Raw genomic sequence first — 12,579 nt, 5'->3', positions numbered from 1 at the left:
ATGGTCCTTATACACTAAATGGAGACAGGAAGCTTCACTGTACAAAAGCAGACAGGACTCAATAGCTTAACAGTAGCAATTTGTTTCACAGCCTCACAAAATTGGAGCTTGAAATGGGTAAAATACAGACATCTAAATTGACGGGTACAGTACACCATGGAAACACTTGAAGTCAGGTAAGCACTGATTTCCCCCCCAAACCTTCACAGTAGTCAAGGACACATATTTCACCTAAACACAACAAGTCACAAACTCAAAAAAACAAACAAACAGACAAAGCAGATGGTTTTTGGTTATACAATGCGTGTCTGGACACCTTTGTGGAGTCAAAATAAATCACCTCTTGGTCATTAACCTGTGATATCATCATCACACTCCTGGCAAGTGAGAGCGAGTGAGATCACCTGACCTGTCAGTTACCAGAGTCCCGCGGGTCGAGAGCACAATCGGACCCCCCACACTCCTGGCTGATGACAGAGCTGTGAATGAGGCTGCTCGACAGGGACTTAGGCCTAAGCTCGCGGGTCAGGTAGGAGGGCTCCTCCAATTCGGTGTGCAGTGGGGAGCACTGGCCATCTGGAGGGCCATAGGCACTGCTGTCTGAACCGCCCTCCCTCTCTTCTTTGGACTCTTGGTTGGTCAAGTCCAGGGGCATACTACTCTTGGTGGGACTGCTGGACACAGATGGACTCTCCTGTAGCGGTGGGCTTAGTGCACGCTGTGATTTTAAGTAAGGTTTGACATTGGCCACAAGGATTGTACTGTCCCGCTGTTCCTTTCCAAACGTGCTGAGGGTTTTTCTGCTGCTGCAGCTGATGGTGCCATAAATCTCTGTCTCTACCATGGCATCCATTCCCACAGGGATGAAAAGGTTGGTGCGATTATCGGCGCTGTCTGCTTGGCTTCCTACCCGTAACTTTGGCATCCAGCATCTGTCAGAATGTCCCAGTGCACGACATTCATCGGTGCAGTGGACTGATTTGTCTTGCTCTGCAAAAACAGTTAAACATTTGTTATTGGACCCTGCTGTGGTAAAAATAAACAACCTAGAAGAAAATGTAGATGACATTTTGAAGGATGAGCAACAACAATGAAACACTTGAGCACACACACAAAATCCACTACTATTTTAAAATCCTACCAACAATATATTTCTTGATATAAGTTATTAAGTGTGCATCACTAGAACAAATGGGATAAAATAAGAACCGGCAGCCTGTTGCAACATCTATGGTAGAGTTCAAATTTAGCAATGTTATGCTGATTTTGCTTTTCTATTCTAAACATCACTTATAATGGAACCCTAAAATTTCAAGTCATATATGTCATGCTGGTCAATGTAGCAAATGTGTAATTCAATCTATCCATGAAACCTTTTCCCTCTGCTATTCTCAACAACCTGTGTAGGCGTTTCCTGGAAAACATCATCTGGTGCAGAGGAAGTGATGTGTTGTTCATTTACATTTCCAGCAGCAGTTTGTGTTGAATACACATTAAAACAACAGTGAAATTTGCATGAGCACAGGCATTTGCCTTTTCTGATCAGTAAGAGGTGATACACTCTGTAGTTAGAATGCTGCTAGTTAGAATACTGTTAGAACTAATTATTTTCATTTTGGTATTTTTCCCAAATGATAGATGGGAATTTATAGGTGTTCATTTTGGATATTTAGAAATTAGGTCAAAATCAGATCAATATCTAAATTGGATCTTGGAAATTCCATTCGCAGCACAAACACTCATTAGCTTGACCTTTAGTAATTCTTCTAATTACTTTGAGGGACTCTGCTGCATATCTCAGCAGCTCATTTGCGTTCCATGCCCATTTTTCATTTCACTTCTTATTAATGGACCTAAATTGTGACCTGTCCTTGCCAAAAGATTACTTTATTGACTAAAACTGTGTTTTTAAAAAAATACAAACTACTTTTGTATGTGTGGGAACATAAAGACTTGAAATTTATTAAAATTGGGTCTTCTTTTGAAAATATCTGCATAAGCTTTGGTGAAAATTGCCAAAAATCCATTTAATATTATAGCCCGTCATTGTAAGTATTAACTCAGTGTCACTAGAGTGACACTAGTAGTAGAATTTCAAATCAAGGGGGTTGCTTGATGCAAAGAAACAAGCAACCTTTTCTTCTTGACAACTTTTTGTTGAGTGCAGTGGTTCCCTGATTATTCCAAGCCTGCAGTAGAGTTCAGCACCAGTAGTTGATGCAGAAAACCAAGCCAAATGCCACAGGACTGTGCAACATGGAGTGATTGTTTATTAGTGTCAGCGGTAAAAAGTGGAGCAACGGGTTAGGCTCTATCTTTGTGCTGTAACTCAGTCTTTTACATTTCACACCACATATAGCCCTGGTAGACATGAAATACAGAGTGTGACACATAGAATGAGCCAATTTTCACGGTGTTATGATGAAGAAGATGTCATTTTTTTTTCTGTAGCCATTACATTACGCTATCAAAATTAATTTGACAATGATGCAGTGAGGTATTTTGCATGTAGAGGCATGAAACAACATGTCAAACGTGTTTTTGTAAATTCATAGTAAATGGCAGTTTACCTTCATTTGTTATACACGGAAGCAGAATTTCATTAGAAAAAGTATTTAATATTCCTGTTGTTCTGATGACTGATTTAACTTAACCCCAATAAATGTGTTTTCTTTGCTGGGATTGCCATGGGGTTGTCATGACATCCTTGCAAACTTAAATGAAAATAATGATCGCTGAATTGGTTAGAATTTGGTTATTTATGTAGGTTTTGTACATTGTGTTTTTGTAAAATTACAACAATAAGGACTGAATGAATGAGCCGGTAAAACACATAAAGACAACATACACCACATCTGCAACATCATCCACTATCTCCCCACAAGAACGAGGTGTTCTTGCTAAAAAAATATATAAACTTTTCACACAGTCACACTTCACATCCAGAGTCTTTAAATACATCTCCAATCATTTGAAACAAAATATCTAACTGTGTTTTGTTTTTGTTTGTTTTTTCACAACATGGCTTGATGCTCTACTGATCAGCTCTTGTGGTTTTGGTCTATAAATAAGACTTCTCCTATCTTGCTGTGAATGAAACAATTAATCTCCTTTCTAAACGTAACCCTGATGAGGACGAGAATATCAGCCCGAAATGAGGGAAAGCTCCACATGACAAGGCTCTTCCTAGAAGAGGTGGGGAGCTCCTCTTGTTTAATGGCATGAGTACCTTCCTCGCACACAAGCCACGGCCAGTTTGCTGGAGGAAGTTCTAACAAAAAAGAAAAAAAAACTATACCGTCTCTGCTACACAACCCCCAAGAGATGTGAAAACCAGCACCATGTGCCACACATGCAAGGCAAGCTCATTTGCAAAGTGCCGCCACTATCACATACTACTGCTGAACTCCATGCACACACACACACACACACACACACGCACACACGCACGCACACACGCACACACACACACACACACACACACACACACACACACACACACACACACACAGACACACACATTGCAGCCAAAATGGAACAGTAAATTTGATGACTGAGAGGAGATTCAACAAGCTAATGGGGCTGTTAATTTTACACCATAACTGTTTTAGAGATTTAATAAAGAATGCTTACAGTAAGAACATTAAAGGAAAATGCATTTCTTCATTTCCTGCCAATAAATATGTATCACATGTCTTTTATTTTTTATGTGCATATTTTTGAAACTAGGGACCTTTTTGTTGGAACTCTACACTCAAAATAATTCAAGAATATATACACAAAAAACACAAAATATCTTGCATTTCAAACACTACATTCCAAACTATATAAAGGGTGCAAAAAAATGTAATTCTTCACCACAGTATTACAAACAAACGCCTAACGAATAGCTTTTTCCACATGCCAACTACACACTGATGTGCATTTTCATTTGAAGCATGCTGTAAATATAGACTATAAACACAAATACAATGGGGAAAAAACAAATTTGTTTATTGCCAATAATTACAGTAACAGTATCAGACACATTTACTAGAGGAGACACTGCAGATTAATACATTTTCTTTCATAAACCGGTCAATTTTGAGATTTTGGTCTCAATCATACACATTTTTAACATAGAACATAGAATAATTGTAATAAAAAAAAGTATTTTCTGAAAGTAAGTAATCAACTGTGGAAATCCCATGGTGTTAAAAATTTTACTCCATTCACATATAGAGTCTCCACTTACAGTAACTGAAGATGACACCAATATATCACTGCATTGTACTGTAAACAAAATACAGTATTTTGCAATTACTTCATCTAACTCTCGTTCCAAAATTAGTCTCCATTGTTGCGTACACCAATAGTCAGACCTGAATTCTATTGATTGTGTTAAAGCTCAGATTTCTACGTGACCTAACTGGTTACAGGTGTTTTCACAGCTGCATTCTGGGTTAAGGAGATTGATAATTGAGTGTAGTCTTTCAATGTCGGTGTTTAACAAACAACACCCACAGGGTTTTAGTTTGAATTATGTGTCTTACCGTGTGTAATTATGTGGGAAAAGTGTGTTTTAGAATTTTAAACTTAGTTTAAAGCAGACAATGTGATTATGGTTAAGCCAACCCGGTCAATATGCTACGTATGCCAGTGGTTTCAATGGTTTTGCCAAGTATCTGTTTTTGTGTCTTGGCAAAAACAAAAAACTGTTAATTGTTTTAGGATACTGAGCGCCGTTCTGTATCATGTTATCTAATCGTAGGAGCTTTGTGTTGACATGGATGTTTGTGTGAGACAGACTTTGCATTAATACATTTTATCTGATCAAATAATCGAGATTGGAATGAAAAAAATGTGAGAATGTCTCATGTAGAATAAATTAAGTTAGTTTAAAATGGTAAAGATATTTAAATCCATTAAGTCTACAGTAGCGTAGCAGTAGTAGAGTCTATTACTAAGTCTGTGGTGCAACAAACCACACACATTATTAAAAGTTTGTTCAAGCATTTTTAGTTAGATTAGATAGATTTCTGAAACTAGTTTAAATTTTCCCCTCCGTCATGTTGCATATTATGTGAACTTGCATTGTTAAATTCTTAGTATAGACTGTGCTATTTTTGTCAGGACTAAGATAGAGAGAAAATGCATTTTACATCAAAAGGGAGAACTAAATGATGGCTTTGATATGGCAAAAGCGCAACACGGATCCTGCATATTATAACTGCTACGCTTTGAAGCAACACCCCAGTTTACAGCTCTCTGCACTGTTCATTTGTGTTTCTCTGTGTTTTTTTCTAACGCCATAGAGAAAAGTATTTTTTTAGGCCGGGATACATGAGGCCAGAACAATAAGCATAAGCGGGGAGAAGCAGGGAGATGCTGAATTAATTTCCATGGTACCTATCACCACTGCAGAGGAGCTAGGAGATGATGCTGATGCAAGGGGATGTATGTGCTTAGAAGGTTAAGACAAAACACGGTAAGGTATTTTTGTCATTGTGCTATTTGTCTCACTATAACCAGGAGCAATTCAAGGATCATGTCTGCATTTTTACATTTAATGCAAACAATAGATAAAGACTTTTTTTTTTTGGAATGTCATAACCACACCTTTGTGATCACAAGCTATAGTTTGTGTAACAGTATAATAATTACATTAAACAATTTGTAAATAAATACATGTATCTCTGTTAGTAGCTTCATTAATTATATTATTTAAAAACAAAAATGCAAGATTATGAGGAAGTGAGGGTGCTTTCATTTATTGTGCCTGGCATTGGCTTTCCATTTCCATTTTTCACTCCATCACTGAATAAAAAAATGTTAAATTATAGCTCTGAAATGACAGAGTTATACAATGGCTTTATAGAGTCCACTGCATTTACATATTCACATAACAGAATCATGACAAAGTGACAAAATAGCTGTGATCTTATGGGCAACTGTGAGAGGAACATTAAACCATGTTCTCAAAAAACAAAGAAACTGCCTGCCCATTATAAATAGAATCAGAGAGAGCCTAGCAACATACCCACTGTGCATCTGGTGTCTGTGAGAGTGATAAATATTCAGAGTGCATGATAGTGGAAGCTGCACAGGTGCATATATTACCTGTATCAAAGCAGCCAGGAGACTAGAGGGATGGTAAAGGTAAAGACATAAAAGCAATACTACTTAACCCACAAGCTTTTGTGTTGGTGCATTTGGAACACAAATTCTGTGGTGTCTCCATTTTGGATAATAGCGCTATCTTGTCAGTATCTGCAAAACATTGGCTTTGTAGTTCAATAAATGTACCTGTATGTGTGTGTGAGTGAGAGTGAGAGACGAAGGAGCGTGTGGGTTGGAGGGTGATGTTTTGTGTGATCAGGTCTAAGGCATTATGCGTAATGTAGATCTCCCATCTTGTACTCAGCAGACAGTGACACCTATTAATGTTCAACTGGCCAACACCTCCGAGAGAGAACACCGTTTAATCTTACCATTAGTTTTATTTTAACTACATTTCCCACAGGGAAACGGGAAAGGCATTAGCAAAACATATTAATATTAAAAGCTATGCCCCACTTCTTTGCATTTCTCTTATCTAACGAATGCAGGGCTATAAATTAACTGACATTCCTGTCAAGCAAGCGTCAGCGCTGCACATGTAAATATTCAGTCTTGCATGTACAAAACATCTCTTTCAATTTCTATCTGTCTATATGATTGGCCTTAGAACTTGGGCTGAATCAGATTCAGAAATGTGCTGCAAAAAATTGTGATTGAATTTACACCTCCCACAGAGTCAAGTTTGGTCTGCCATAATTCCTGGCAGCACACACACACACAGACAAATGCACAAAAGTGAGAGAGAGAGAGAGAGAGAGAGAGAGAGAGAGAGAGAGAGAGAGAGAGAGAGAGAGAGAGAGAGAGAGAGATTCACACATCCTTCTGGCGGCCGCAAGAGTGTTTCCATCTCTGCCCTCCTGAGCATGCCGCAAACAAACAGTTCATAGCAATGTAAATGGTGTGGAAAGTACTGCATAGGGACCTGATGACCAGAGCCATTCTATTGCATGGCTCGCACAAGGAAATGAGAAACAGCACCACTTCACTCAAGTTCCCCATTATCTTTTATCTCACCAGTGAGAGTTGCTTTCATTTTTTCAGTTTATATCCACAATAGCTAAATATATCAGTCCCTATCGGGTCAGCCAGGTTGCAACGGATTGACAATCATCCATGATTATACTCCTGGCAGTGCGGATCATTTCAGATTTGTGAAATAAAATTCAACATTTCTATTTTCAGTCGCAAAACAAAGCTCCTCTCAAAACAGTGTAACCAGCGCAAAACTGCTAATAACTGAGAAAATCTTTCCAAGCAAAAGGTGGAAACACTGTCATGTTGCACCAAAAATACCTGTCATTTTGCACAGCAAGTGTCTATCATGCTTTCTTGTCTCTGTCGTGTTATTCAAGACATTCATGCGGCGAACCTGTGTTCAAATAATGACATGATCAAAAGAGACACAGACGGAGGTACACTTTGCCATGCATATGAGTTTCTTTGATGGCAAAATCAGACACAAGATGTTTGAACATTCTACCTTCAGCCAATGGACTCTTTTATCCTTTTTAAACTACCATCTACCATCCACTCTGGTGCCTTCATCATCTTTGCAACACACCTCTGGCTGTCTGCAATGTAAAGCGGTACAAAGTAACACTACCTGCATCTAATAACACATCTTCCGTGTTAACTGTGTGCTTTGTACCCAGAGGCTGGTGTACCTCCACTTAAACACCAGTGTGCTGCATCTTCTCAGTGCATAAAGTATACAAAATGTGCAGTAGCTTTCAAGAATAAGTTAGGCATCTTCAAGATGTCAGGAAGAGAGTGCATCCACTCACCCTGCTCAAAAGGCTGGCCATTAACTGCTGTTGCTTTCATCTTGAGGGCCTCCCTAGCAGACGTGTCGCAGTGTGAGACTTTATTAGTATCCTGGTCACTGTCAGCCTGGTCACTATCACCATGGCCACTGTCTCGGAGGCTTGCTCGTTCTGCATCCTTAAATGTTGAGCTGCAGCAGAATGGAAGGATGAAAAAAAAAAAGAAACATAAGTTGCCATTACCTCTGCGTGAGCGCTCCTATGTGATAGCCATAGTCAGCTGGCTTGATACGAAGATGAAGAAGCTAAATGCACTGGTCAGGAAGCTTTTGGAGAGAGCTCTTACCTTTGAACAAATGGCTGCCTGCTGCCAGCATAATTGGGCTCTGAGGAGAAATTTTCTGTCTAGAAATGAGAGGAAATAATATTTTGCATTGACCAAGTTAAAACCGTCACGCATTTTTCAACAGTAGTAAACATTGACATTACATTTAGACACATTTAAACAGAAATATTCTGGTTTTCAGACTCTTATACCTTTATAACAACACCTGAAAGATGTCAATAAAAGCAATAGAGCACCTGCCAGTGATGACGGCATTATAAGAACAAATCTCCATTGTGACCATATGTGCCGCCTTGGCAAGGCAAAGGAGAAAAGCATTAGCCACTGTCATCGACATCCTTTTTCCCTATCTTGAGAATAATTTGTTTGTGTTGATCACACCCACATACCCTAGTGACTGGTGACAGTGCCAGGCCTTGTCATCTGTGTTCACTGTCACTCACATCCTTCTTCCCTATCTTGAGAATAATTTGTTTGTGTTGATCACACCCACATACCCTAGTGACTGGTGACAGTGCCAGGCCTTGTCATCTGTGTTATCATCTCCAAATGAGACTGTCTGTGAGACTGTCCTAGATATTTACATCGTTTACAACGAATAATTCTGCTGTGCTAAACAGCACTACAAGCCCATGCTGTCAAATTAGCATGTTAGCTGGCTCGTGCGTACAGCCCTGCCATCTCTACAAGGCAAGGCTGGACCCTATTAATGGCCTTATCGTGCCAACTTTGGATGCGGATGGGTGGATCTGGCCCATATTTGTGGGGAGCAAAAAATGGGATTGTAAGGTTATGCTGTGTGCATCTAGCTGTCTGGTGCACATTGGTTCAGTAATGTGATCGGACAAGCTGCTCAAACACCTGTCCAATCCCACATTTCAGGCAGGGTTTTGTTTTCACTCTATAGCAGTGGATCTGGCAGGGTCACAGCAGCCTTGTTCAAGACTCACGCTGTTTGCATTTCTAACTGAGAGGACTTTCTGATTATGCAGGCCACCTGTACCATTTTGCAAGAGAGGATTTGGAGCAATTTCTAAAATGATTCAGATTCCTCAAATGCAGAAAGAAGAAAGTAGCTCAAGTAAAAATGCCATTGGAAATACAAGCAAAACGTTAAGTAACCTTAAGTGTTAAGTGTTCGACACTTAGGTTTTCATATGATTCGGTGGATACTTAATAGTTTCAAAACGTGGAAAGAAGAAGTGATAATAATGATATCCTCTCACAGTGACAGAGTACCTCTTTTTTAGTCGATTACTTTTCTTTTGTCAGATTTGTATGGCAAAGCAGATAAGCGAGAATAACGGGCAGATAAAGAGTACAGTGCAGCATCCTTCTTACCTGTATCACCGACATCCTATTCGCTGGAGTGTCTGTGCTAAGCCCGGCAAAGCTGGAGTGGCAACCTGCCCTGGGGACTGTCAGGCTGTTTGGGGTTGTTTTCAGGTACATGACCTCTGACCTGGGCAGTGTGAGCGGCAGAGGGCTCTGGTAGTCAAAACATATTGGTGAAGTGATGAGAGACGGACTGCTCACCACATTCATCCGGCTCGCAGAATCTCTCTCCTCCATCTCACTCTGCACCAGCATGATGTCACTCTTGTTGATCCTTTTCTTTTTGCCTTTCCCCACTGGAGGATTGGAGTACTCAGCCATGCGGCAGCTATAATTCCCAGTCTCCTTATCTTGATGTTTGGACTTGACAGCGATGGCGGTCATGACTGCTAAGAGCATGACAGAGATAATGCAGAGGGTAACTATGAGGGGCAGGGATACATCCCAGTGCTGCTGTTCCCCGCTCGCACTGGAACCCCCTCCTGCCGCTGATTCCGTGTTCGCCTTAATGATCAGCTTAGCCACGGCAGATAAGGGGGGCTTGCCATGGTCAGTTACCTTCACCACCAGCTCAACCACTGGGGCGACCTCTTCCCAAAGAGCATGAGCAGTTCTGACCTCCCCTCCCACCGGATCCATCTCAAACAGGTGGTCGTCGTTTCCTTCTGTGATCTCATAGGTCAAATGTCCACTTTCTCCGTGGTCATGGTCCACCGCTTTCACTGTAGCCACGATGTATCCAATACCTACGTTTCTAGGCACTGGGATTTCAGCTGTATCATTCTGCAGAAGGGGTAAAATAATAACTGGGAGATTGTCATTGACGTCAAGGACATTGACCCGTACTGTAGAAGTGCTCTCCATGTGAGGGGATCCTCCGTCTTTAGCTTGAACTTTGAACTCAAAGGATTTTGTTTGCTCGTAGTTGAAAGAGCGCGAGGCATATATGGCTCCATTGGTGGGATTGACAGATACATAGGTATACACAGAAACATCTCCTATGTGTGACGGCAGAATGGAGTACGACACTGTTCCATTTCGACCTACATCTGGGTCGTGGGCCAGAACAGAGCCCAAATATTCCCCCGGGATGTTGTTCTCAGGTACCTGTAGCACGTACACTGTCTTTGTAAAGCGTGGTGCGTTGTCATTCTCATCCAAGATTTTCACAGTAAATGACTTAGTGTAGTTCAAGGACGGGATCCCATTGTCTCTCGCCACTATTGTTACATTGTATTCATCTTTCATTTCCCTGTCTAGGGGTCTGTCTGTGAGCAGCGTGTAAAAATTATCATTGTTCTCCTGCAGTCTGAAGGGTACGTTTCCTAGCACCCTGCACTGAAGTTGACCATTTCGGCCAGAGTCTTTATCTGTCACTCTCACCAGTGCTATGACAGATTCTGGAGGTGCTGCTTCACTGATGGCTCCCTGCCGGACAGAGACAAAACTTATTATTGGTGAGTTGTCATTTTTGTCAAGCACTTTGACAGTTATTTTACAGTGGCCTGGTATTGGGTTGGGCCCGAGATCCTTAGCTTGAACATCAAACTCTATGATTGGATTCTCTTCATAGTCAATCTCTCCCTGGACCTTGATGACGCCAGTACTGGAGTCAATGGAGAACAAATCTTGGATTCTCTCAGATGCATATCCAGTGAAGGAATATACCACCTGCCCGTTGCTTCCCTCATCTTGGTCAGTGGCGTTTAAATCTATGAGTACTTTTCCGGGAGGTGAATTCTCTGGAATCTCAATCACATACGAGGATTTCTCAAACACTGGGCTATTGTCATTCGAATCAGTCACTCTGACGTTGATTTGCATGGAGCCTGATCTTGGATACTCCCCGCCATCAATCGCTGTGAGGAGGAGGGTGTGATGACTCTGATCCTCCCTATCCAGAGGTCTCTGAACCACCAGCTCTGGATATATAGTCCCATCACCCCTCACTTTTAAATCCAAAGAAAATGTATTGTAATCATCTCTCGTGACCTGGTAGGTCTTTATCCCATTTTCCCCAGAATCTGAGTCATGTGCAATAGTGAGGGGGAAGCGTGTCCCAGCAGCTGCATTTTCTGAAATATCAATATTAACATGATCTGAAGGAAAACTGGGCGAGTTGTCATTTATGTCCTGTATATCAATCTTGATCATGCATATTTCCTTGTCGTTGGCAAACACCTCCATAGAGAGCTGGCACTTTGGGTTGCGCCTGCATAACGTTTCCCTGTCAATCCTTTGTTTGGTGAAGATTAGTCCACTCTCCGGGTCAACATCCACCAAATGTGGAGCAGAATTCTCCAGTACTCTGAAGTTGGATTTTTTCCCCCTCTCCATGGTCCCATATCCGGCATCTTTTGCTATATTACCTATAACAGTGCCGGGTCCTTGCTCCTCCGGGACAGAATAATTGAGATTTTTCAATGTCAGGGCTTTAACCCAAAGCAGAAAGAAAATGGGTACAGAGAGACGCATCCCTTCAACTGGATATGCTGTAGTAGCAGACAGAAAAAGAAAAATCCCCGTTGACTTTCAACCTGTTGATTACGCCAAAACCTAGTGGACTAAACCCGAACCAGGCATGTGTTTGTTCGCCGATCCCACACTATTTAGCTATTACATCGATGTGTGAATCCTTATTGCCTTTTAATCTGTATTTTAATCTATTTCACATGCCGCTCGGCTATGATGAACACTTTCTGTAAACAAAGATGACCGCCCGACGACACCTTATGCATGAATAAAAGATCAAATTCAACATAGTGTACGAGAAATGCTTTGGTTTTTTTTTCTCACTGGTGGTGGTGGTGGTGGTGGGGGGACTTAATGAATAATCGATGACTATAAAGTATTAATATTCCCTACTGCATCCAAGGTTAAAGCGTTTGAATCTCTGTGGTGAAGGTTAGACCGTAGCTTACAAAAGCGCATTGCCCTCATGCGACATCTACACCTAGGCTACGGCAAATACTGACATGCCCGTTGAAAATGCAGCATTGTCCGATGTTACCATTCACGATGCATTTACTTTTTCTC

The 12,579-nt window shown here is 41.0% G+C and overlaps 1 protein-coding gene across 1 annotated transcript; it reads right to left on the bottom strand.

Moving 5' to 3' along the window:
- Positions 1-412: 412 nt before the first annotated feature.
- On the bottom strand, positions 413-12,018 carry LOC129104804 (protocadherin-17-like). The gene is made up of 4 exons (XM_054615650.1): positions 9,550-12,018; positions 8,209-8,267; positions 7,884-8,053; positions 413-990 (listed from the first exon to the last, which is right to left on the bottom strand). The coding sequence occupies exons 1-4, from the start codon at positions 12,016-12,018 to the stop codon at positions 413-415; spliced, it is 3,276 nt and encodes a 1,091-aa protein (XP_054471625.1).
- Positions 12,019-12,579: the final 561 nt, after the last annotated feature.

This window comes from Anoplopoma fimbria, chromosome 16 (genome assembly GCF_027596085.1).
Source record: "Anoplopoma fimbria isolate UVic2021 breed Golden Eagle Sablefish chromosome 16, Afim_UVic_2022, whole genome shotgun sequence".
Classification (NCBI taxonomy): Eukaryota; Metazoa; Chordata; class Actinopteri; order Perciformes; family Anoplopomatidae; genus Anoplopoma; species Anoplopoma fimbria.
The sequence above is the reverse complement of the archived record's forward strand: the minus strand, read 5'-3'. Positions and strand labels throughout refer to the sequence as shown.

Excerpts from the sequence above, each read along its gene's own strand:
- LOC129104804 (XM_054615650.1), bottom strand. The coding sequence starts at position 12,018 with ATGCGTCTCTCTGTACCCATTTTCTTTCTGCTTTGGGTTAAAGCCCTG. Across the intron at positions 8,268-9,549 it reads ATAGGATGTCGGTGATACAG|ACAGAAAATTTCTCCTCAGA; the intron begins GTAAGAAGGATG and ends TCTCATTTCTAG. Across the intron at positions 8,054-8,208 it reads AGGCAGCCATTTGTTCAAAG|CTCAACATTTAAGGATGCAG; the intron begins GTAAGAGCTCTC and ends ATTCTGCTGCAG.